Source organism: Salminus brasiliensis, chromosome 1, assembly GCF_030463535.1.
Source record: "Salminus brasiliensis chromosome 1, fSalBra1.hap2, whole genome shotgun sequence".
Classification (NCBI taxonomy): domain Eukaryota; kingdom Metazoa; phylum Chordata; class Actinopteri; order Characiformes; family Bryconidae; genus Salminus; species Salminus brasiliensis.
The window spans coordinates 20,319,476-20,346,581 of record NC_132878.1 but is presented as its reverse complement, the minus strand read 5'-3'; the positions used below and the strand labels follow the sequence as shown (position 1 = coordinate 20,346,581).

The window sequence follows — 27,106 nt, the reverse complement described above, 5'->3', positions numbered from 1 at the left end:
TACAGTAAGGCAAGTACTCTTCCACTCTCTGCTCCCTCTCAGGATGAAGAGGATTCTCAGTGCAAAGTCTTTGGTGGGACCTCTAACCTTGATAGGAACCATGTGGAGGGATGGGTGTGTGAGAGAACAACACAGTGATTTGCAATCCAATTCACCACAGCCAGAACAACATCCAAATGCATCTTTAAACTAAAGCTTTTTTCTGCAGAATATCATTTAATAGGTCCATATCCTACTGTATTTTATCTTGAATTGCAAATGTTAAGTTGAGGTCCATTTACAATGTTTGTGCAGCTTTATTTTCCAAACCTTTCATTTATTTTGCAAACTTTTATTCATTTAAATGGTATATTCTGTCAACCAAAGTATGTATACTTAATAATTATGTTTATGAGTTTCTTTTGATCATTTTAATTTAGTGATTATGGGTTGATTTGCTTTGACCGATGCACATATTGATGTGAAGTAATTACCATATTGTCAATGTGCAATAGAAAACATCTCTGAAACTGTGACTTCACAGGAGAAGGCAAACATGTTTCTTAACTTGGAATGGAAGTCACTGTAAAATAAGAGTTCATTCCTAACAATTTTGAGCTTTTCTATTGGTCTGTTGATCCAGAATTATTTACACAGTGTACAGAACAGCTACAAGCTTCAAACTATGGAGAAAACTAAAAACGGACAAAAATGGAGACACGTTTTTCATTGGACAGCAGAGATATATTCAGGGAAATTATGCAGAGGAAAGTAAATGCTAAGATAGAATCACGGAAAGTAAATGCAACTACACAAATGGCTTCTCAGAACTGCTAGAACAAGAGGACATATGTTGAGTATATTAGGAGCACACTGGTAAAGAAGAGGCATTACAAATAGTTCTTTGATCGACAACATGGAACAGCTTTTTGTTCTGTAAAGAACCATATTTGTCATAAAAATGTGTGATTATGAAGAACATTTTAAAGGTTTAAAGAACCTCCAACTGATGTAAAGGTCCCTCACACATGCAAATATGGTTCTTTTTGGAACCAAAAGTAGTTATTCTATGGCATCCCTCAAAGAACCATTAGTAGCACCTACTGTATATTTTTAAGAATGTAAAGTAAAGGTTTTAAGGGCAAGGATTTAAAGCTTCTGATTGAACAAGCAAGAGAGATTGAGGTATTGGCATGTTGCCCTCTGTATACACTGTAAAAAAAAAAAGATCTGTTGTTTTACCAACTGACCATGTTGCCTTAAATGTTTGAGACCTGAACCTAAAAAGTAGTTTTTGTCAGGCAATTCTTCTGTTGACTTCGTATTACACCAGTTAACTCAATGTTGAAAAAAAGTAAAAGTATTAACTCTTCTAAGACTTTTCTCTATGAGGTGCATAGAGAGACACTCAACATCTTTTCAATTCATCAATTCACTTTGTAGAAGTTTTTTCACGCCAGCCCTTTTTTTGGAAGAACCGCCTGATCCCACCACCTTGGTTTTGTTGAGCCGCATGTCTTGACGTCTAGCCTCTTCAAGATCTGAAAGTCTCTGTTTCAGTTTTTCCACCTCTCTGTCCTTCTCCTCCATCTGCCTGCTGAACTCTTCCTCCATCTTCAACTTCGAGGCCTGGATTTTTCCTTTATACATATCCCTGATCTCCTGCCTGTGCCTCTCATCCATCTCTCTTTTCTCCTTCTCACTCATTTCTTTTAGGCTGTTAACTATGTTCTCCAGTTTAGTCCTCTTCTGTAGATTCTCCTTCAACTGCCCTTCCAGTTCTCTTTTCTGTTTATCATCCTTTTGTTCTTGAATCCTTCTCTCTAGTTCAGTTGTGTGGCTTTTCAGTTCTCGGATATGTTGTTCATGCTCTTGTATGACCCCCTCTATTTTTCTTAAAGACTCCTGAACTACATCTTCTAGCATTTCTTTCATTTCTTCTTCTTCATTCTCTTCTTCTTCATCCTCTTCTTCTTCATCCTCTTCTTCTTCCTCTTCCTTTGGTTTCTTTTCTTCTTCCAATGTGATATTTTTGTCCATCTTTTTGATCTGATGTTTTCTCTCAAAGAACATCTTGGTGCTGTAGAAACCCTCTTCATTACCTTCCACCATCTTCTCTATCTTCTCCAGCAACTGTGAGATTTCAGAACCATCTCCACTCTCCCCAAGCTTGAGATAGTGAAACCTGTCCCCACATTTCTTTACAAGTCTCTGGACATCCTGGTCTCCTGATTGGACAAACATTTCAATGATCTTTTCTGGGACTTCATCGGTAATGGTGAAAAGGATCATGGTGTTCCTCCAACATTTTTCTCCAAAGATCTCCTCCATTTCCTCAAGCATCCCTATCTCCTCTCCTGTAAAGTGATTCACTGGGATGACTAGAAGGAAGGCATGGGGTCCTGGGGCAGATAGACGAACACAGTGTCCCACGTCCTGCTGCAGTTCCTCCAGAGAGAATTCAGGACTGAACCAGTCAGGAGTGTCCACAACAGTCACCCTCCTCCCTGCCACCTCAACCTGTCTGATTTCACTGTGCTGCCTCACTTCAGATGCTCTGGCCTGGCTCCCCTCTTTCCATCCCAGGATGGTGTTTCCTGCTACACTTTTCTCACATCCACTCTTACCCAGCAGAACCAGCCTGAGCTCTGAAGCAGGAATTGGAGACCCTGGAACAGATAATTCTCCAGTTGCTGGAAATGAACAAAAATTTGAAATATTTTAGGGAATAGTGACAGTAGACCAAAATGTAAACTCTCAAGCTTATAACAGATGAAGCCAGGAAGTTAGTCAAGCTTTATCTGCTTACTAATAACTCTGATAACATCAGCAAACCAAAATAATTGCCAGGATTACAGTGGTCAGAAGCCTACCCAGAATCATTGGGCACAGGACAGGAATGCTGCCTGGACAGAGTGCCAGTCCATTGCAGGGTACCACCAATAGGGGCATGGCCATTTCACCTACCGTGTGCATTTTTGGTAGATGGGAGGAAACCAAATAAATATGATGGTACACGCTCACCAAATATGCATTTTGACCATTCAAACAGTTGAACTGTTTATTAAACATAAATAGCTAGAGCTGTAGGGCTTTGTCAATTCCTGGTTGGAGAATTGGTAGAATAGTCTATAGTGGTATGGTACTTGGACAGTGTATTCAAATAATAATTATCTTTGGTGGCACTTTAAATTTATAGTCTATATCTGCATGTCATCAGAACACCCATCATAATGCCAGAATCTGAGGAATCTCACTTGTTACTCACTTGGTGGATTCTCCAGCTCCATGTTTTGCATTCTCCTGACTGAGGATTCTGTCATTTCCTGCAGCTGCATATTTTTCTCCTCGAGAAGTCTGTCTTTCTCCTTAACCTGCTTGTCTCTTTCCATTAGCCTTGTGTCTGTCTCCATTAGAAGGCTCTCCTTCTCTTGAAGCTGTTTAGTTTTTTCAGACAACTCGGTTTTCAGTTGCTCCAGTACCACCACTGTCATCTGTAGCTGGCTGCACTTCTTCTGCAGCTCGTCCTCTGCTCTTTCCCATTCCAGCTTCAAATTTCTCAGTTGTTGTTCATTCGTCTCCAGCATGTTCTGCTTCTCTTTAAGTTCTTTTTTAAGACTCTTAACATCTGTATTGTACTCTGAAATGATTAAAAGTAAGGGAAAGCTAGTACATAAAGAATTATAGGCAATTTGTTAGGCTTCTACAAGGGACTTTATAAAGACTACTCCTGATTGAGTGCATGTTTTTCATAATCCTATAGACATTCATAATTCATATTCCTATAGACATTTTATTATATAGTTTTATTTTAGCCCAGAAAGTTAAGTTAAATGTCTTTGTTCTGCTAAAATATTGGATTTCTTTTTCATATTTCTTTATTTTTTAAATTTCAGTAAAATATTCCATATTCCATCCATGTTCTTTAACATACCCTGAAGTGCCCTTTGGCAAGACATTGGCATATGAACAAGCTCATTCCTTTAGAACTGTTCATTTGAACAACACCTAATCCATGCACATCTTCATTGATAACTGGTACCCTGACTAAAATAAAGTACTGCTTTAATAAAGCTCTAGGGTTCTTATTCTAATCAACCAAAGACACCAGAACTAAATGTTGCTGGCTGTTATTTAATATTCTTCAGTAATGTCATCATATTTATAGCAGACTAATGATTTGTCAATGTGAAGAAAGAATAGAACAGTAGAACAGCCCTTAACATTGCAAACTAAGGTCATGTGTACCTTATGATCACAAAGTAAAGTAAACTTTAGGTTGTCAAATGATTTCTCTCACGCTGAAGAAACTGACCAGCATGGTGCAAAAGACAGTGTAGTGTTGCACAACAACATTGTGACAGACCGCAACAGCATTTCCTTTGGACCTTGTGACAACATTTATACACCATTGGAAATGATTAAACATTAAATGTTGTGGCCATGTGTAATATTTCCTGCCCATCTCTTCACGGTCTTTACTGGTACACTTTTATACTCACCAGTCAGCAAAGCAGAGTCCTCCATTTTCAGTCTCTCCTCCTCTGTCCATTTTCTAAACCACTGTGATTGAAACAATCATACAATCATACAATTATGTTTTGTACATAAGGCTGACTTGATAATAGCTGATCCTGTGTTCCAGTCCCATGTCAGTGTAATATATCAGTGTGAGCATTAAATGTGAAATTGTGCATGGCTCTGTAGTTGGTGTCTCATGTTAGAAACACTTTCTATGCGGAAAATCAATGGAAGTGTCAGGTCCGTGTCGCCGCGCCCACCCCGAAGGCGGTCCCGAGCCGCGGACCACAGGCTTCATGTTCCAGGCCATGTTTGTTCTGATTTGGGTCACCTGAGAACTGGGGTACAAAAGGGGAGGAAACGCTAAGGTCTGGGCTGAGAAATACTCTTGCGATGCCAATCGTTATGTTTGCCTCACGTTCATGAGACTTGTAGGAGAGTCTATGGGTTTCGGTAGTGTATGCTCTATCGGAGCTGTTTCACGTTCAGAGGGAGTTCGCTGGCTGGTTCACTGGTTGGTCGCCGGTGGGATTTGGCATCCCGTTCCCTCATACTCTAGTCACGTAAGTTTATCAGCGCCTGACGAGCGTGGTTTGGGTTCCTGTATCTTGGTGTCCTAGTCTCCCGCCCCCCCCCCTGCCTACCAGCCTCAGGTGACCTTCAGGTTTTGCCCGCATTAGCTGCACTCTTGTGTTTTCCCCTGTTTATTTAATAAAACGTTATCATGCATCGCACCGTCCCTGCGAGTGTTCACCCGTCCATGTCTAGCTTAGCCAGCATGACAGGAAGAAAGAAGGGTCTAAACCCTAAGGTTAAATTGCAAATGTTTTTTTTTTTTGGGGGGGGTTGTATATATTTGTGTATATTGTGAATATATAAGTGTGCTCACCTGCTCGATGCTGACATGTGGAATGACTCCACCCTGAAGGAAGAAAATGATATAAAAGATTAGTACTTTTTGAGTATTACTGAAATTGAATACTTGTACTTTAATTACATGTCCAAGAGAAAAAACATACTTTTCAACTTCCAATTTTTTACATTTTAATCAAATCTTCATCACACTCATTACAAATATCAAAGTCTTTGTTTTGTAGTTTTTCTGGTGCATTTGAAGTAATTGTGTTTATTAGAATGTAACCAAATTCATATCCTTCACATAAGTACATTTCTGACACCATATGTAAGAATTCCAGCACACATATTTTCACTTAAATTCATTTTGACATGTTGTTGCACCCCTGGCTTTCAAAGTGCTGAAATAGTAAACAAAGCTCAGTCAGTATTTCTTTGGTATAACTCCAGTCTTGATTTCATAATTATTCTTATTTTTAAGAAGTTTGAGATGTGAGAAAATCTTTAATAACAATACAATCTAATTCATTTTGAACAGTCCTCTTTACTGGGTATGAGTGTAACATGCAATGTATCCACTGAAATTGATTACATATGTTTGCAATGTCTGAATGACATCTAAAGATGAGGACAGTTATTATACCCATATTCTCCTAAAAATAAAGGTGCTACAAAATGTTCTTTGACTGATGCCAAAGAAGAACCTTATTTGGTTTCATAAATATCAGTTCTTGTAGTAGAGATGTGTAAAGTGTGAAGAACCTTTTTGATGTGAAGGTTTAAAGATTAAACCAATTTAAAGGTTCTTTATACTCTCACATCTCTATTATAAAATGGGTTGTGTATGGAACCACAAATGGAGCGTCCATGACCTTTATTTTTAAGAATGTGGGGTAAATTATTAATTTAACAATGTGTTCTCATTTCATTCTTTAATTCACAGGTTCTCCCAGAGTCTGGCATGTTCACTTGATATTGGGATAAGTGCCAATAACTGTGATGCCTGTACAATTTCGTGCTTTTCCTGCTCAAGCACATCTGTTTTAACTCCCCTAATATTAATTAATTAGTTAATTGCTGGGTATTAGCAAAGAGCAGGGAAATTAGCAAACTGCGCTAGATTCTGCCCCCCCCCCCCCATTGCCCACTCCTGCTCTAATTGAAGTCTATATTTCTGTAAACACCAGTCTGTAAACAACAATTTTTCTCAGCTTTGTTTTCTTATGCTTACACGTTTTAAAAGGAATTAAATAAGCTGCAATTTTGGAGTGAGGAATTCTTAAACAATTAAAAGTGGATTTTAAGTTAGATCTGTTGTGACAGGTTTCACTGGTTTACCTTAGAGCATCCAAAGATGGACCTGTGGAGTGGACCTGTGTGAATTTAAAGACAGAAATATAAAATGCAGATCAAAGTTTTCATGCACATTAATTTACAATCAATGCTCCATGCTCCTAAGCGTCCTTAATCAAAAGCACAAAGAGGGCTCGATAGGGACAAAGTGTCATATAACAATTCTTAAAACATAATGAGACCTATGTACAAACAATTCTGACAGGACTAATAATTTAATTGTATATACATTTACTGTTAAGTGTCTGTATTTTTGCCACCTGCAGTAACTACGGCAAACCAATAACTCCCTTTCCTTATCTTATCTAATATGATTTGATTTCCTGATCTGTGGCCCAAGACCCCCAAGTAATTATATGGGCAGTTAGTATAAAAATAAAGTATATTAAAAATGAATTCATACATAATTTAAGAATATTGTACACCACATTGAACAAACAGGTATCAACAGTCAGTGTAACAATAAGGAATCATATGGAACCCGCCTGGTTCTACATAAAACAAACAAAGCAAAAAATAAACATATGAAACATATGACAGCTAATTTGCTAATTTCACATATTCCCAGATTGGAGGAGCTAATGTAGCTTAATCATGACTTATAAGGACTATTGCTAACAACTGTTGCTATATGTTAAAACCAATCTAAGAATCCAGCATTGGAACCTTAAGTCTTGAGAGCATAGTGTCTTTGTAAGCTATGATTATTCCCCCACAAAACCTAATGTTTGAACACTATGCTCTGCTTCATTTGCACAGTTGTCCTTCTTTTATTTAAAGAGTAACAACATTCTGCAAATTGTTCCTTGTCTTGGAATTCCAGTCTGGGACGCCTGATGCTGAATGTGTGTAAAACGAAAATGCAAAACACTTACGCCACCACACTCTTGCTGTAAACTCCTCTGTTCCATCTCCACAGGTGACCTGACACAGGTAGTGTCCTATGTCACACTCTCGGCACTCTCTGAGCAGCAGAGAGACGTTTCCTCTGTCAAGCTCATGAACAAATAGGTTGACTCTCCCTGCATAGCCTCTCCCCGCTGTTATCTTCCTGTCCTTATAGAGGCAAACGCAGTTTGTCTCCCTAAACCATCTGATCTCCATGTCAACAGCACTTTTTTTAGAAGACAGGTAACAGTAGAGGATGGCAACAGAGCCAACTGGAGCCTTTTCAGGGGGTCGGCCCACAAGCTTAAACCCACCTGCGCATGAAAAAAAGCACACAAGCTTATTTTCATTTCATTATAAACTGTAATGTTTTAAATAAAAAATAAATATATATAAGTATATTTCAATCAAAGATACATCAATAATTCCCAATATTAATTTTGGTAATCACTGCCAGTTTTTGGGTCAGTTTTAGGTTTTGGGTTTTGGGAATTTCCCCACTGCGGGACTAATAAAGGACTATCTTATCTTTACTCCCAGTTCCACTTTGTACAACTTTGTTATTTCATACCATTGCAATAAATATTCTCCTCAAACCTTGTCCCAACCATATAATGAGCTGCCTAGCACTCATTATAAAATAAAATAATTAATGCCTACAAAGCAAGAGAAGATTGTAAAAAGCACGAAAACATTTGTGGGGAGCTATTTCTCCTTTTGCAATGTAATCAATAATGTCATTAAATGGAAGTTAACAGAAATAGTGGAGGTCAAGTTGAGACCAAGAAAACGTTACAAAAGAGCTTCTCAAAAGGCAAATAAAAACTGCAAATGACTGCCAGGAAGATTTAGGCGTGGTGCACTATTCTACTGTGTAATGAGACCATGACAATGAACATCTAAACAAGTCTGATGCATTTTGTAAAAAAGCCCTATGCACAAGTTAAAACAGATTTTTGTCAGCAATGAGAAAGGCATGTTTGGAAAAAAAAGGGTTTGGGAATGTGCAGAAAAAAAAAACTCTCCTACTCTTTAGCACAGGCATAGGCTTGTGTTGCAGCCAGTGGCATAATAGAAAATAATTAAATGAAATACCATGAAATACATTGGGAAGCAAACATCCCATCATCTCTAAAAAAGCTGAAGATAAAAAGGGATGCTTCTACAGCAACCTTTGGATCTAATGGCTCTATTTACACAAGTGCAAGTTGAAGGTTTTGCCATGGCTTTCACAATCCCCCAAATCTAAACATCATTGAAAATCTATTGGATAGAACTCAAAACAGCAGTATATGCAATACAACCCAAGAATATTACAGATTTTTGAATGTTCTGCATGGAAGAATGAGTGAAAATCCCTCCAAACAAGAACTGAAAGACTCCCAAAAAGACTGTCTACAAAAAGTATTCACAATGAGGTAATATTAAGTACTGAGCATGCAGGGTGCCCAAACGTTTGTTTTGTGCACTTGTTCTGGTATGTAAGTGAATTATTTTTTCCAATATTACTGGCTACAACACAAGCACAAAGGCATGACTGATCTACTCCTGTGCTAAACAGTTGTAGATGTGCTCTTTTCATTACATTCTGCAGCCTTTTCTTTTTTGGAAAATAACAGTTCACAAAGTCGGAAACATTACTTAGAAAAAAATATTTATACCAATTAAACAATACTTTTTCTCTTTTAAAAGTGAAAGGATCTAAACTATATTAGTCTCATGTCTACAAGTCGCCATTCCACCTAAATAGTACTGTACAAAAGTCTGCAGTCTTGAAAATGAGTTGTTATAATAGTTTGTTTATCCTGTGTGTGTGTGTGTGTGTGTGTGTGTGTGTGTGCGTTTGCCTGTAAAACACTATATAACTTATATTCAGTGCTAATAAACATAAATACAGGAGTCAGCAGTCAGATTTTGTTGTTACTTGAATGTTATTAGTATATTAGAACACAGTTAAAGTACCACAGGTTTGGTTTGATTTGATTCTCTGCAAACTCCAGACGCATCAGACATAACAGACTACAAAATCACAATTATTAATGTTCTTTAATTTATTTAGTTCTTTATTAATGTTATTACTTTATTCTGTTCAACAAATAAATGCTTCCAACCCTGATAAATAGCTGTACTTATCACTTTCTCAGATCTCTAAAACATTTGCTTGATTCTGTTTTTATGCTGAATGGAAACATTCGGGTGCAGGGCACCGCATTTCCTGAGAAACGAAGCTAAGGGTCTTCTCGTGAATTTTTTCAAGAACAGAAGAGTCAGCACTGTAAGGAGAAGACTGAAAGCTACATAGATACAAAAAGCAAACTGTCACAAACTGCATGCATTGTTTTCCTCGTTCATTTCCTGCACTTATAAAAGGTAATCATCAACACTGAGACAAAGCACATTACCAATAAGTCTCTGAGGGTTCAACTTACTTTTGGGTACTGCTGCCATGTGTTTGAGGTGTCACAAACTAAAACAGTCCTTGAAAAAGAGAGAAAATACTCACACACAGAATGCACACACGTGTTTAAACAGTTCTTGCCTGCTAGCCAGACAGGATGCTTTGTAGACTATACTTTCACTTGTACTTACCACTTTCATGGTACATCGTTCAGCATGTCCAACTTCCCTTATGATACCCGCTGGAGGTTGGGGGAGGGATTATTCTTACACCCAGTCAAGGCCTTACCACTAGAGCTCCTCCCATTGACCCCACTGAAAGTGATATAAGAAATTCAGCCACCTATAAACCTTTTTAAAAGATCTACAGTCATGTCCAGATATATTGGTACTCTTCCATATTTGTCAGAAAATGCACCAGTTATTCTAGATATCTGTTGCAGTAACAAATGCTCTTAATCTGCACTGAACTCCAAAAGTGGACTGGACACACCTATTGGCACCTTTTCAAAATTGAAAGAAAAGGATTTAAATTGTATTTAAATTGTGTGATGCTTCTTTAATTTGTATTTGTGTCAAGTAGCAGGTGCTGGCAGTGTAGAAATCACACGTTCAGTCCTATGGTGAAGCACATCATTGTATCATTTACAGAAAACTAAATGAGACCTTTAAAGTAAAGAACACAGATAGAAGATGTTTTAATTGATCTGCTGCTTCTGGCCCTGATTGTCTTGATTTTGAGATTCCACAAAGACCTACTGTTTTCTTGCAACATTTATCAGCAAAGTGATAAAAAACATAAACATGGAATAAAAGCAAACACTCAGAGGATGTATTTTAATGTTTATTCCAAATGTACATTTACATTTAAGGCATTTAGCAAAAACATATCCTTAGCTAGTTAGTATAGGCTACAATCCAAAAGATACCTCTAAGCTTATGTAGAGCACTAATTAATGAGACTGACACTAGTGACAGTGATGTATGAACATAATGTAGAGTTATTGTAATGTTATACTACATACCAAGTAACATTTTCAGAATTTCAAGTATTTACTTTATGATATAACCACAGGGCAGGCTCATTCCTTTTACCATCTAGATAGAATGAAACAGATTTAGTTTTGGCTGCCGTAGCAAATGAATATTGTCATGTTATATAACTGATAAGTTATATAGAGTACAGAACAGTCTCTCTGCAGTCTACACAGACAACAGGAAACCAAGTTCAGTCAGTTTTATCATGGGACACAATAAATCAGCTAAAGACAGTTTACCAACATTTTATAGTACACATTGAATCCAGATATAATGACACTCAAAGTGATTCATAAATTCCTTCATGCTAATATTCAATTATGAATATTATGAAAATTAGCAGAATATTAAACTTCACAAACTTTCTTAGAATTATGGGTTATTCCACTTTATCTCACCTAAGATATAGCTGGTTATGACATGGATTTCCATAAAGAAAAATCAAGCAAACACATTTTATTAATACAACATGCTAATTAATTACATTAATTTGGTTCATAATTTGTAAAGTTCATATCAACAGATTCTAAAGAATCTTACCTTTTGAGTTTAGCGTCTTACAAAGTCACTTAACTAAGCTGAATATTTACTACATGTAAATGCAGGACTAACAATATTATTCAGTCTCAGTTTATTAGGGTAATACACTTTTGCCCCTTCTCTAGATTCTCTACATATGTTTACACTGTCTGGTAAAAAATATCTGCTTACTTACTATTACATTTTAAATAAATTTGTTTCTTATTATTCAATACAAACAGCATGTATTTTATTGGAAGGTAAAGTTTTAATGACAGAATTCGTTAATATTTAAAATCTTTTTAAAAAATGTAATCAATTTAGTTAATTTTTTGTTTGCAAATATTTGGTTTAATATTATATTTGTGCTGTTCTATCAAACTTTAATTATTCATACGTCATTTTGTGTACACATAAAATCTCAAGCTACCAAACAGTTGAAAGAATGGCTTCACAACTACAAAACAGTTTCAGATGATGACCCTACATTTTCTCAAAAGGGACGTAGTCTATTTCTCCTGAATAAGAGAAATATTAAATATAGCAGTAGATGTATGACTTAATATTGGACTTTCTATTTTTAAAGGAATCTATGATGTGACCTGTCAGGTTGTAGATGCATCTCAATGATCTAACACACCCGGCAACAGCAAGATGACGTATTAGAGTACTCCTCTTCTGCATCTCTTCTAGTGTTGTGTGAAAATAATGGCTGCCTTTCTTCATCATCATATTCTGCAACAAAAAAAAAATCACAGAACTTATGTCTTATGTATCTAAGAAATGTTTGTAAAATTCATAATAGGGTGGTAGAGTGAAGATTATGATGATGTGAAGTGAAGTGAGGTAGTTTTATAGCATGTGAGACTTACCCCTCCCGGTAATGGCTGGTGCCGAAAACATCTGAAACGTATAAAACATTTTTACTATAACAGAATAATGTATCCATAAACAGATGGAAAATGCAATAACATAAAATGACCAGTACATTTTATAAAGGTAACAGACTGCTGTGAGTCCTTTACCACATTTCTCTCTGTAGCTTCCATTCAACTCTGCCAATATTTTGGGTGGACTAATAATATAAGCCGATATTCAGGACAGATTTACCAGCATTAATTGTCAGGCCATTGTTATCACGCCCTCCCCCGGGGCGATCCTGGGACGCAGCCCACAGGCCCATATAAGGACGCTTCATTTCCGGTTCATTTGAGCTTCCCTACAGCTACTCACTGCCATGAATTTATTCTCCAGTGTTCTGATCTGGTTTAAGTTGTTTCCTAGTCTGGTTCTAGTGGCTCCAGAACAAGTTCATGTTCCTTGGCGGCTCCAGCTCACGAGGCAGTCACGGCATACTCAGGTTGGGCTTGCCTTGTTATCTAGTTCAGGCAGCTGGTTCTCCAGCTACCCATTTTGTTTACTCAGAGTGTTTACTCTAGTTTTCAGCTCTAGTTTCCCCTGCATCCCAAGCTAGGCTTGTGGGTTTCGATCTTAGTTCATTCCGGCTCATCCCCCGTCACTCCCCGCTCCTCCCAGTCCCAGGTTTGTTGTGTTTGCCATTTGGTTTGTCACCTCCATCTCTGCGAGTGTTTATCCCGTCTTTTCTGGCCAGTTTGTCACTCTCCCGGTGTCGCTGGGAGAGAACAGCCCCCACCCCGGTGTCTGAGGCATCCACCTCCACCAAAAAAGCCTTTCGGGAATCAGGGTGCTTCAGCAACGGTGGCCAAAGTGAAGGCGTGTTTAAGTGCCAAGAAGGACTCCTCCACCAGTCCATGGGAGTCCATGACACCCTCTTGGGGGCCCTTTTTGGTGTGGTCGTGGTGAGCAATGGGAGGCGAGGATCAGGGGCTATGCTGCGGGTAGTGGCCGGCAGCCGATCTTGAGACTGGGTCTCGGCAGGGGTTTGAGATCTACACGAGGTGGGGCGGCTCAGGACTGGTCGAGCCGGAAACCACGAAGGCCATCTTGGCCTTATCAGTGCCGGTCGCTTGGTTACCAAAAAAAAAAAAGAACACTGTAGCAGGAACCCCTCACTGAGTTCTGGATCGCGAGAGTACACCTCCGGTTTACAGACCAGATACGTACCAGTGGACAAGGCGGCTTGGCCGGGAAGGCTAGGGGGCTCTAATAAAGCCTGGACCAGCTTCGTAAGCTCCTGAACACCGCCCACTAGTTGGGCAATTTGTTGCTGTTGGCCGACCTGTTGCTGCATCAGGAAGCCAACAATCTTAGATACGTCTAACAGCGTTTATTGCTGTTGCCCCAGGAATTGTCCCTGGGCGCCAACAACCTGATTTAAGGCCTCCATCCCTGCTGTTTTAGGGATTTCGGCCGTAAATTCTGTCATGCCGGGTCAGGCGTGACTTTGACAAACAAGGAAACACTTGCAGGGAATTGACGATGCAAGACTTTAACAAACAAAGGCAGGATAACATAAGAGTGGAAACACAAACAAGAATGGATAAATCAGGGTAGCAGCAAACTAAGGGACAAAACTGAAACAATACAAACTTGGCAGCGCAGATGGGACTAGAGCAAAACAACAAACCTGGGACTGGGAAGAGACAGACTACAGGTAAATAGGGGACAAACAGGGCTTAAAACAAAATAGGAATAAACAATAAACAAAAACTGCTGAGCCTAGCTCAGGGGCAGAAGAGGATTTCAAAACCACAAGCAGCGCTTGGGTGTAAGACATGGCAGGAATACTAAGGAGAACAAAAAAACTCAAACAGGGCTTGGGTGCACGAAAACTGATGGATAAAGCAAAACCATGAAGCAACGCTTTAGACAGGGACAGGGCTAAACTAACCTCAAAGTAGCGCTTCACAACAGAACAACAAAACAAACATAACAAACGTAACGGGGGAGAAAGGGCAAAACAAACACTAGGACAAGCAGGGAACAAAGGGCAAGGCACTATAAACAAAGCCAACAGACAACAAGATAGCAACCCAGAAAGACATGAATGCTGAGGCGTTTTGTAGCCACAGTCCCAGGTGTTGTGCATGAGACTAACAAGAGGGAGGTGACTGCAGCGTGCATTCCTCCGGAATTCTAGCTCCTGACAGGGGTTGTGGGCGGAGTCCTGGGGTTACCCCGGTGGAGAGCTTGAGAACGAGATCCTGACAGACACACAGAAATTACTAAAAACAGATACCAAAAATAGAATATCTTATTTAAATAGGTTGACAAAACATATCACAATTTGTTTGTTTATAATTGTAATTATTAAAGTGTGCAGATGGATTTCATTAATGATCTATTTTTCATGAACAGAAAAGGCTAAAATATCATTTGTCCGGAAGATGGACACATAGAGGGGTATTAAAAGCACAGAAAATCTAGATCTAGTTGAATCAACTTCAGCCTTCAGGTGGCAACTGCCTGCTTATACTGCTTGTGGATGAGGATGCCCTTTCTGGCTTCTTTATCCAAGGCCTCCAGCATACATTGGTGTGTTTTCAGCTGAATGTGAAGTGGCTGGTCTAAGAATAAGCTTTTCTATGTCTGAGAACATGATGGTATCTCAGAACAGAATGGCAGGCTTCCTTAAGTATCTCAGGGTTTTGCTCATGAGTGATATAAAGAGGGATTGTGAGACTGACCACAGATTAGATGTAGAGGTGCAGTAAAACTGATCCATAAAACAAAAATTCTTGATTTGCCAGTTAATCTACGTCCTCTCCCTGACTTAATGACCGAAATAACAAGATCACTGATACAAGCAGCCAAAATTAGGTTTCTGAACTGGGTGACTGGGCTTGCTTTTTGTAATAGGGTGAGGTGCTCTGATATCTGGCAGAGGCTCTGCTACTGCAGAAAAGTTACAGCAAAAGGCAGAGGTTTTGTTTTTAACTTTTCACAAATGAATAACCCATAAAAAAACTGATCATTTTTGCAGTGCAATAACACTGAGAGGAACACCATCATTTCGTGACAAACACTAAATGAAATACCTGAGATCCTAAGTGACTTGTGACTTTGGCAATTGCACGATCATTGTTACTGCATTTCAACAGTTGCTGGTCCTCATGAAACAGCCAGTCCACTGTAAATGTATTAGCTCTGTTTACACATCTGCTGCTGTCTGGTACGATGCTTTCTGGGTTAAATGTGTAATGGAGCAGCACCAGAACAACAGGCTTGTTGGCTGAAAAGGATATATATATATATTTGGGAATTAGTGAATCATCTATTGGTTCAGTCACAATATCAACTTTACAGAATAATAACAACATCAACATACTCTATTTACATTGCAATGCCTTCACAGAGCTTTAAAGATGAAACATCTTTTTATCATTACTTTTGAAGATATCTCTATAGACTCAGTTACCTGCGTACTGGTCCAGTAACATCAGTGCTACTTCAATGTCAGTTTCAGCGTGGAAAACAACAGGACAGAAAGCCAGAATGACATCACACTCCTCCACTGTGAACACCTCCTGCATCCTTGGTCTGTGTTCGCACAGACGTCTGGCAAAGTCCACATGAGCATTTTTTGTCTCTCCAATCAAAATGAACGTATACTTCAGTGGCTCTGTAAGGAAAGGTAGAGCATTCTTTTGCTGAAAAGAAAATCCCTTCTTCTTTACCTCTAAATCATGAGCGGAGTAAAAAAGCTCACTCCTCAAAAGCATATATAACTCATTAGCTTATGGCTACTGAATTAAAATAATGTACTATGGTGAATGTTCTATTAAACTGAAATTGAAAATATTATTCAGGCATTTGTGTTGTATTGAGATTCCACCATATTGTATCAACCTGCATCTCTTATGTTGTTGTGTAAAAATAATGGCTGCCTTTCTTCTTTATCATCAAATTCTGCAAAAGATGCAAAAAGAGTATCACTCCAAAACAAAACAATTGAAAAAGATAATCTCAATACATGTCTGATGTATCTAAGAAATGTTTGTAAAATTCATGAATGGGGTGGTAGAGTGTCCAAGTGAGGATTATGATGATGCAGAGAAGTGAAGTGAAATAGTTTTATATGAGACTTACCCCTCCTGGGTATGGCTAGTGCTGAAAACATCTGAAATGTATAACGAGAATTTTTACTATAACAGAATAATGTATCCAACAAAAACACACAACTATCCATAAACAAAAATGAAAAATGCAATGACAATAAATGACCAGTACAATTTTGATAAAGGTAACAGACTGCTGTCAGGCCTTTAACTGAAAAATCTGTTACATTTCTCTCAGTATCCTTCATTTAACTCTGTTTCCTTAACAGATTTTGGTTGAACTAGTCAATATTAGCCAATATTGAGGATAGATTTACCCATATTAATGTCATTATTTATATACCAGTAATAAGTGACCTTTCAGAGCTGTAGCATCACCAGAGCTCCAACTATTACTATCTGGTAAGTCCTTACAATGTGCTAATATGCTAAGTGTAAAATCACTAATAGTTTGTTATCTTGAGCCTCATCTGACATTGCAATGGCAATTTATGCATCTCCTGCCTGTCCCTCAAGCCCCACAAATAGGGCCCCCTTGCAAGAGCATGAAATGTGGTAACTATGGCCATCAGCCCATGATATTACTGCCAAATACAAAAAAGAGAAGAAAATCCTGCATTATGATGATGTCCCCTAGACCACGTTTTTCATAAGGTATGTGACAAAATTAAAGCATCAAACACGAAAACACATGTTTTTTATCCTCAAGATTTGGAACTGGATTTCTTATGCCAATTAAATCTTTATGCAGGATTAAATTCTTAAACTGGGTATTTCAAATCCTTAAACAGAAATCTTGGATACCTTTAAAGGTGGGATAACAATCATCCCAGATATTAGAGGTAAATTCAATATGGACTGAAGTGTTGAGGACACACTTTGAACAGATATTACTAAAAATAAATAACACATATTTTTACTGTGTAACCAAACAATTAATCTTATTTAAATAGGTTGGCAAAACATATCATTTCATTTGTTTGTTTAGAATTGTAATTATTAATGTGTGCAGATGGAAAATAAAAGCATTTATTGAATGATATATCTTTAATTCTTTTTTTTTTTTTAAGGCCCCTGGTGACTCGGGGAGCTAAAGTGGCTGCTTATACTGCTTATGGCCAAAACGTCCTTGCCTAAATTCAAGAAACATGCCTCCTGTCCAGGAGGTAGGACTTCAGTCTATCAGGGAAGTTTCTCTCAATGAAGTCTCTGAGGTTACTGGAAAGCTCCACAGCTGCAAGCCACCTGATGTAGATGTGAGGAGTATGTGTCTCTGCTGCTTGTGGATGAAGATGTCCTTTCTAGCTTCTTTATCCAAGGCCTCCAGCGCACATTAGCGTGTTTTTGGCTGAATGTGAAGTGGTTGGTCTAAGAATAAGCTCTTCTATGTCTGAGAACATGATGGTGTCTCAGAACAGAATGGCAGGCTTTCAGAACCTGTCCCATGTGGAGGCATATAAGTATCTTAGGGTTTTGCTCAAGAGTGATGTAAAGAGGGACTGTGAGATCAACCCCAGATTAGGTGTGGTGGTGCAGTGATCCATAAACAAAAAAAATCTCGATTTGTCAGTTAATCTACGTCCTCTCCCTGACTTAATGACCGAAATAACAAGATCACTGATACAAGCAGCCAAAATTAGGTTTCTGAACTGGGTGACTGGGCTTGCTTTTTGTAATAGGGTGAGGTGCTCTGATATCTGGCAGAGGCTCTGCTACTGCAGAAATGTTACAGCAAAAGGCAGAGGTTTTGTTTTTAACTTTTCACAAATGAATAACCCATAAAAAAACTGATCATTTTTGCAGTGCAATAACACTGAGAGGAACACCATCATTTCGTGACAAACACTAAATGAAATACCTGAGATCCTAAGTGACTTGTGACTTTGGCAATTGCACGATCATTGTTACTGCATTTCAACAGTTGCTGGTCCTCATGAAACAGCCAGTCCACTGTAAATGTATTAGCTCTGTTTACACATCTGCTGCTGTCTGGTACGATGCTTTCTGGGTCAAATGTGTAATGGAGCAGCACCAGAACAACAGGCTTGTTGGCTGAAAAGGATATATATATATATTTGGGAATTAGTGAATCATCTATTGGTTCAGTCACAATATCAACTTTACAGAATAATAACAACATCAACATACTCTATTTACATTGCAATGCCTTCACAGAGCTTTAAAGATGAAACACCTTTTTATCATTACTTTTGAAGATATCTCTATAGACTCAGTTACCTGCGTACTGGTCCAGTAACATCAGTGCTACTTCAATGTCAGTTTCAGCGTGGAAAACAACAGGACAGAAAGCCAGAATGACATCACACTCCTCCACTGTGAACACCTCCTGCATCCTTGGTCTGTGTTCGCACAGACGTCTGGCAAAGTCCACATGAGCATTTTTTGTCTCTCCAATCAACATGAACGTATACTTCAGTGGCTCTGTAAGGAAAGGTAGAGCATTCTTTTGCTGAAAAGAAAATCCCTTCTTCTTTACCTCCAAATCATGAGCGGAGTAAAAAAGCTCACTCCTCAAAAGCATATATAACTCATTAGCTTATGGCTACTGAATTAAAATAATGTACTATGGTGAATGTTCTATTAAACTGAAATTGAAAATATTATTCAGGCATTTGTGTTGTATTGAGATTCCACCATATTGTATCAACCTGCATCTCTTATGTTGTTGTGTAAAAATAATGGCTGCCTTTCTTCTTTATCATCAAATTCTGCAAAAGATGCAAAAAGAGTATCACTCCAAAACAAAACAATTGAAAAAGATAATCTCAATACATGTCTGATGTATCTAAGAAATGTTTGTAAAATTCATGAATGGGGTGGTAGAGTGTCCAAGTGAGGATTATGATGATGCAGAGAAGTGAAGTGAAATAGTTTTATGTGAGACTTACCCCTCCTGGGTATGGCTAGTGCTGAAAACATCTGAAATGTATAACGAGAATTTTTACTATAACAGAATAATGTATCCAACAAAAACACACAACTATCCATAAACAAAAATGGAAAATGCAATGACAATAAATGACCAGTACAATTTTGATAAAGGTAACAGACTGCTGTCAGGCCTTTAACTGAAAAATTTGTTACATTTCTCTCAGTATCCTTCATTTAACTCTGTTTCCTTAACAGATTTTGGTTGAACTAGTCAATATTAGCCAATATTGAGGATAGATTTACCCATATTAATGTCATTATTTATATACCAGTAATAAGTGACCTTTCAGAGCTGTAGCATCACCAGAGCTCCAACTGTTACTATCTGGTAAGTCCTTACAATGTGCTAATATGCTAAGTGTAAAATCACTAATAGTTTGTTATCTTGAGCCTCATCTGACATTGCAATGGCAATTTATGCACATCCTGCCTGTCCCTCAAGCCCCACAAATAGGGCCCCCTTGCAAGAGCATGAAATGTGGTAACTATGGCCATCAGCCCATGATATTACTGCCAAATACAAAAAAGAGAAGAAAATCCTGCATTATGATGATGTCCCCTAGACCACGTTTTTCATAAGGTATGTGACAAAATTAAAGCATCAAACACGAAAACACATGTTTTTTATCCTCAAGATTTGGAACTGGATTTCTTATGCCAATTAAATCTTTATGCAGGATTAAATTCTTAAACTGGGTATTTCAAATCCTTAAACAGAAATCTTGGATACCTTTAAAGGTGGGATAACAATCATCCCAGATATTAGAGGTAAATTCAATATGGACTGAAGTGTTGAGGACACACTTTGAACAGATATTACTAAAAATAAATAACACATATTTTTACTGTGTAACCAAACAATTAATCTTATTTAAATAGGTTGGCAAAACATGGCATTTCATTTGTTTGTTTAGAATTGTAATTATTAATGTGTGCAGATGGAAAATAAAAGCATTTATTGAATGATATATCTTTAATTTTTTTTTTTTTTTAAAGGCCCCTGGTGACTCGGGGAGCTAAAGTGGCTGCTTATACTGCTTATGGCCAAAACGTCCTTGCCTAAATTCAAGAAACATGCCTCCTGTCCAGGAGGTAGGACTTCAGTCTATCAGGGAAGTTTCTCTCAATGAAGTCTCTGAGGTTACTGGAAAGCTCCACAGCTGCAAGCCACCTGATGTAGATGTGAGGAGTATGTGTCTCTGCTGCTTGTGGATGAAGATGTCCTTTCTAGCTTCTTTATCCAAGGCCTCCAGCGCACATTGGCATGTTTTTGGCTGAATGTGAAGTGGTTGGTCTAAGAATAAGCTCTTCTATGTCTGAGAACATGATGGTGTCTCAGAACAGAATGGCAGGCTTTCAGAACCTGTCCCATGTGGAGGCATATAAGTATCTTAGGGTTTTGCTCAAGAGTGATGTAAAGAGGGACTGTGAGATCAACCCCAGATTAGGTGTGGTGGTGCAGTGATCCATAAACAAAAAAAAATCTCGATTTGCCAGTTAATCTACGTCCTCTCCCTGACTTAATGACCGAAATAACAAGATCACTGATACAAGCAGCCGAAATTAGGTTTCTGAACTGGGTGACTGGGCTTGCTTTTTGTAATAGGGTGAGGTGCTCTGATATCTGGCAGAGGCTCTGCTACTGCAGAAAAGTTACAGCAAAAGGCAGAGGTTTTGTTTTTAACTTTTCACAAATGAATAACCCATAAAAAAACTGATCATTTTTGCAGTGCAATAACACTGAGAGGAACACCATCATTTCGTGACAAACACTAAATGAAATACCTGAGATCCTAAGTGACTTGTGACTTTGGCAATTGCACGATCATTGTTACTGCATTTCAACAGTTGCCGGTCCTCATGAAACAGCCAGTCCACTGTAAATGTATTAGCTCTGTTTACACATCTGCTGCTGTCTGGTACGATGCTTTCTGGGTTAAATGTGTAATGGAGCAGCACCAGAACAACAGGCTTGTTGGCTGAAAAGGATATATATATATATTTGGGAATTAGTGAATCATCTATTGGTTCAGTCACAATATCAACTTTACAGAATAATAACAACATCAACATACTCTATTTACATTGCAATGCCTTCACAGAGCTTTAAAGATGAAACACCTTTTTATCATTACTTTTGAAGATATCTCTATAGACTCAGTTACCTGCGTACTGGTCCAGTAACATCAGTGCTACTTCAATGTCAGTTTCAGCGTGGAAAACAACAGGACAGAAAGCCAGAATGACATCACACTCCTCCACTGTGAACACCTCCTGCATCCTTGGTCTGTGTTCGCACAGATGTCTGGCAAAGTCCACATGAGCATTTTTTGTCTCTCCAATCAACATGAACGTATACTTCAGTGGCTCTGTAAGGAAAGGTAGAGCATTCTTTTGCTGAAAAGAAAATCCCTTCTTCTTTACCTCTAAATCATGAGCGGAGTAAAAAAGCTCACTCCTCAAAAGCATATATAACTCATTAGCTTATGGCTACTGAATTAAAATAATGTACTATGGTGAATGTTCTATTAAACTGAAATTGAAAATATTATTCAGGCATTTGTGTTGTATTGAGATTCCACCATATTGTATCAATCTGAATCCTAAAGTTTGTGAATGGCTACAGCACTAGAAATTATCCCCATATGGTATGTTCTGAATTGTTGTAAAGTTTACTGTAGAACATCGTGATCCCTGTAACCTGTTACATTATTTTTATATGTTTTTGTGGATTTAAAAGTATATTTTTGCTGATGCTGTATAGTTGCTGAGAAACTTAGCATGTGTCTTACTCAGTTCTGATAATTTAACAATTATTTCACAAATAAAATTAAATGAATGTCTTCTGGATCAAGGAAGGAGGAAAATAACAGGAGAATGGTGAATCTTGTTCTGTCCAAATGTCTTATTGGAATTAGATCCTGTGACTGGGAAGGCCACTAAACATTGTCGGCACCAGAATTCTGACCCCACCTTCTGTGTACCTAAGCTAATACTGACATATATCAGACTAGGCGTTATTTTTTCAATTTTGATGAGCCTCTCTCATGAACAAGGTGTTTCCAGTCACATAACTGCTCCTCACTGATGTTTTTTGTTGCACTCATTTTAGAGACTATTCTAGGAGATCAGCAGTTCTAGATATGCTTAAATCAGCCTGTGAAGAACCTGCACCTTTTTCCTCCATCCTGAAGGGTTGGGTGAACATTACCTGAAGCTGCTGGTTCATATCTACATGATTGTACAGGTGTTCCTAATTAAGTATTATAGTTTACTCACCAATTCGCTGCATAATGCTGGCTGATGTCTTTCCCTCTTATACACTGTTGTGTGTCAGTAGTCAGTGCTGTGTATCAGAAAGAGACAATAATATAGGATCATAAAGCTCAGTTACTTCTAAAATACAGCTCAAAAATCATACGCTTACACAATCCAACTGCTCATACCGACATAACGCTGAGGCTTTGTAGTGTTGGAGAGACTCAGAACTGCTTCACTCATATTTTATCCAGTGTTCTTGCTAAAACAGACCCGCCTGCTACAAACTAATCACAAATCGCCACATTAGATTACTAACACTATCAAATACCATTCCCTGCAGGTACCACAAATGTAGAATAGAATCAGAATCCCTTTATTTCACCAAGTATGTAACACATACAAGGAATTATACTTGGTGAGAGCAACACAAGTATGACATGTAACAAACAAACAAACTGTTAACATGTATTACACTTGTTGTGAGAGAAAAAATACACTAAACAATAAATATAATAAGAATAATATGTTTACAAAGTACTAAACAGCTGTAAAAACTATGATGTAAAGATATATTATATAATTATTTACAGAAAATTAACATCTGTACAGCTGTGCAAATAATCTGTTATTTAAATATGCATATTATCTAAATATGCATGTTATGTATCAGTACTGTGCTGCAGTTAAGTCCAGTTTGGTTCAATAAAATTTAGAGGCTCAGTTCAGTTATAGATTAGGTTTATAGATTATAGTGTGAGGTGTCCACTGTGGATTAGGAGCGCTACAGCTCTGGGGGAAAAAAGCTGTTAGCGTGTTGTGTTGTGGTACACTGGTAGGAAAGGACTATGGTACTATGGACTATGGCACGTCAACAACTTTTTTGGAGCAGGTAGAACAGATTTTCCAGAAGAGTTTTTGGAAAGTGTCTCTTTGAATTTTCTTTTTTTTTAAATAACTCCACACCACAGTGCCTCTAGCAAACTGCCACCACTGTTTTCTACTGTTCTACCCACTTAACACTGGACTTTTGCACAGTGTGTTTAATACAAAGTATAGACATTCAGATAAAGATTCTGGTATGTAAACAAGGTTTGTAAAGAAGACTAGAAAATACTAGAAAACCAAGACAACTGTTTTACAAATCAGCAGCTGCTTACTCACCAGAATAAACACTTGTTTTTTAGCTCCCCAGACCTCTGAATGTATCACTCACACTTTCACTTTCATTTCTCTTGTGAAGCATCATCTGTGGGCTGGCCCTGCTGCTGTGCAGAATCCACTGGGGCATGGATTCTATGTGATTTCTGAAGGTGCCCTGTGGTATCAGTTAAAATGATGTTATGTACTGTATGTATTGAGAAATTGTGAAAAACAAGAAAAGCCTTACTTGTAAAATTGCCATAACAGTCCTGATAGTGAAACTGTATAAAGCTGTGTGAAAACAGAAGCCATTTTAAGCTGCACAGTTGTTGTTGTTCAGGTTTCAACTGAATGTTTTCTCTATGAAACTGCATACATTCCTACTGGAAATTACCTTAATCAGGTAGATTTTGTCATCAACCAGGACATGAAGAAACCTACGCAGGTAGTAATCAATATCCTTCAGGTAGGCCTGAATATTGCTGAAATTGTCAGGCTTAGGCTCAAAGCAGGGGATTCTGCTTTTGTTTTTGACAACTGCTGTCGGGATAATGCCAACTCATGCCGGACTTGAGCGACCTCTTGTTCTGCGTTTGCTAGTTGCTTTCCCATATCATCTAGTTTTACCTGTGCACGAAAAAAGTTCTATGACTTCCTCTAACTGCAACTCGAGCTTCAGACCTAAAGCTTTTGCATCTGTCAATGCATTCTCACACTCAGCATGAGCGTTCCTTAATCCGTCAGCCTTTGCTTTGTGTCAGACTAGTATACTAACGGTCATTCTATCTAATACTTCTGCCAGATTTTTGCCTTTTGACATTTGGTTCTCTTAGCCTGAAGAACTAGCATCTTGGACTCGGGTGGCATTACATTTGCATTTAAGGCATTTAGCAGACGCTCTTATCCAGAGCAACTTACAAAAGTGCTTTGCTATTTACCCAAGAAAAACCTCAGCTAATAATTCAAATATATCTCTAAGTTTAGACACTACTAAACACAAGTCAATAAGGTGACCACTCTACTATTCGCCCAAGTATTCTCAAAAGAGGTGAGTCTTCAGTCTGCGTTTGAAGACAGCTAGCGACTCTGCTGTTTGGACACCCAGAGGAAGTTCATTCCATCACTTTGGTGCCAGGACAGAAAAAAGCCTGGAAGCTTGTCTTCTGCGGATTTTGAGGGATGGCGGGTTGAGCCGAGCCGTACTTGAAGCTCGAAGGGCTCTGGGTGCGGATCGGCTTTTGACCATTGCCATCAAGTACGGAGGGGCAGGTCCTTTCTTGGCTTTGTAGGCCAGCGTCAAGGTTTTGAATCTGATGCGGGAAGCAGCTACAGGAAGCCAGTGAAGAGAACGCAGCAGTGGAGAGACCCGTGCCGCTGCATTCTGGATAAGTTGCAGGAGCCTGATGGTGTGCAGGGGGAGACCAGCCAAAAGAGAGTTGCAATACTCAAGTTTCGAAGTGACGAGAGATTGAACGAGCACCTGGGCGGTCTCTCTAGAGAGGAAGGGTTGAATTCTCTGGCATAATTTGGCTCTAGGTGGGCCATTTAAATTCGTCCTTTGGACCAGCTAAGCTAGTAGAGCTGAAAAGGGATCTATGATAAAACTGGGTAAACAGAGGGAATGTCTAGAATATTCACGATGGTTCCTACATGCAAAGGAAGGTTTATTCAAGTTGGTTGGATAATTAGTCAAACTAATTACAGACGACTGATCATAAACAACACTTAAGGTATAACAAAGCCTGATGGGCTTATCAGTGAGTTGGAGTCGACCAAGCCAATGGCAGAACAACTAGAGGTAATAATTCCCAACAGAGGTGAAATTAAAAAGGGAATCTAATGAAAACACCCAATTGATAGCAAACAATAGTTCAGAAAGGGGGATAAATGATTTTTCCCCAAGGAGTCAAATTACCAATTAAATATGAATTAAATACCAGCAATAGATGAGCCGACGACACGGTCAGTAACCAAATCTCTCACACAAGCAATCGTTAAGTACATCGAGGAGTAGTAAATGGTAAGGAGTACCTGGACATTTAACACATAACACGTGGGGGTGTAGCTAAACAAACAAAGCCAGTGCTGTTTTACTAAGAGACCATGCGACGGAGGTCGCTATGGCGACGGGGTTTGTTTACTTCGTCTTACTAAGGCTGTACTCCAACAAAGAAGGAGGCGTCAGGTGCTCCATATTACTCGCTAACGCAGTGTGTAAGTGGAGCTATGAGCGGGCCTCTTATGGCAGAGAATCGGCTCACAGTTCAAGTGATTCGAAGACTCGAATCTAGCTCCGAAAACCTTACCACTACTGCAGCAAACACAAAATCCAGCCAATTGCATATTCACAACTGCGGACACGTCACGTGAGTCGAACAGCGAACGATTCACCCTCCCGAGTGAGTCGATTCGTCGTTCCAAATGAATCACACAGGGCAGAATCTCGTAACCTATGGATTCACTTGACAGATTCACTTTGCCTGTAAGCGAACGGAACCTTCGAAGCGTGCTATAGCTAATCCAGGATCTCGTGGAGAAGCCTTACACACTTCTCGTGCCTATAACAGCGGCGTATGGGACGCTACGTACTGTGAGCACAGTGACATGCTAGCACAACAACACAGTTTATCAACAACAGGAGACACAATTATTAATGTTCTCTATTAATGTTATTCATTTACGAATAAATGCTTCCAACCCTGATAAATAGCTGTACTTATCACTTTCTCAGATCTCTAAAACATTTGCTTCACACTGTTTTTATGCTGAATGGAAACATTCGGGTGCAGGGCACCGCATTTCCTGAGAAACGAAACTAAGGGTCTTCTCGTGAATTTTTTCAAGAACAGAAGAGTCAGCACTGTAAGGAGAAGACTGAAAGCTACATAGATACAAAAAGCAAACTGTCACAAACTGCATGCATTGTTTTCCTCGTTCATTTCCTGCACTTATAAAAGGTAATCAGTCTCTGAGGGTTCAACTTACTTTTGGGTACTGCTGCCATGTGTTTGAGGTGTCACAAACTAAAACAGTCCTTGAAAAAGAGAGAAAATACTCACACACAGAATGCACACACGTGTTTAAACAGTTCTTGCCTGCTAGCCAGACAGGATGCTTTGTAGACTATACTTTCACTTGTACTTACCACTTTCATGGTACATCGTTCAGCATCTCCAACTCCCCTTATGATACCCGCTGGAGGTTGGGGGAGGGATTATTCTTAC

The 27,106-nt window shown here is 38.7% G+C and overlaps 2 protein-coding genes across 6 annotated transcripts; both read right to left on the bottom strand.

The window, feature by feature from the left end:
• Positions 1–701: 701 nt before the first annotated feature.
• Positions 702–10,201, bottom strand: LOC140550522 (uncharacterized). Of its 2 annotated transcripts, XM_072674340.1 has the most exons (8): positions 10,186–10,201; positions 10,026–10,074; positions 7,584–7,910; positions 6,694–6,728; positions 5,390–5,422; positions 4,482–4,542; positions 3,248–3,619; positions 702–2,672 (listed from the first exon to the last, which is right to left on the bottom strand). In XM_072674340.1, the coding sequence occupies exons 2-8, from the start codon at positions 10,042–10,044 to the stop codon at positions 1,399–1,401; spliced, it is 2,121 nt and encodes a 706-aa protein (XP_072530441.1). In that variant the 5' UTR covers positions 10,045–10,074; positions 10,186–10,201; the 3' UTR covers positions 702–1,398. The 2 variants fall into 2 exon arrangements, with proteins under 2 accessions (XP_072530441.1, XP_072530440.1); XM_072674339.1 differs by lacking the exon at positions 10,186–10,201 and having other exon boundaries at positions 10,026–10,149.
• Positions 10,202–10,824: 623 nt separating this feature from the next.
• On the bottom strand, positions 10,825–27,102 carry LOC140550476 (uncharacterized). 4 transcript variants are annotated; one of them, XM_072674335.1, is made up of 17 exons: positions 27,028–27,102; positions 26,868–26,916; positions 23,904–24,057; positions 22,761–22,827; positions 21,647–21,850; positions 21,267–21,460; positions 19,439–19,469; positions 19,199–19,258; positions 18,768–18,971; positions 18,388–18,581; positions 16,561–16,591; positions 16,321–16,380; positions 15,890–16,093; positions 15,510–15,703; positions 14,570–14,675; positions 12,423–12,453; positions 12,192–12,285 (listed from the first exon to the last, which is right to left on the bottom strand). In XM_072674335.1, exons 4-17 carry the CDS (start codon positions 22,771–22,773, stop codon positions 12,279–12,281), a joined length of 1,533 nt encoding a protein of 510 aa, XP_072530436.1. In that variant the 5' UTR covers positions 22,774–22,827; positions 23,904–24,057; positions 26,868–26,916; positions 27,028–27,102; the 3' UTR covers positions 12,192–12,278. The 4 variants fall into 4 exon arrangements, with proteins under 4 accessions (XP_072530437.1, XP_072530436.1, XP_072530439.1 ...); XM_072674336.1 differs by lacking the exon at positions 14,570–14,675 and having other exon boundaries at positions 10,825–12,285; XM_072674338.1 differs by lacking the exon at positions 16,321–16,380.
• Between the last annotated feature and the right edge of the window lie 4 nt (positions 27,103–27,106).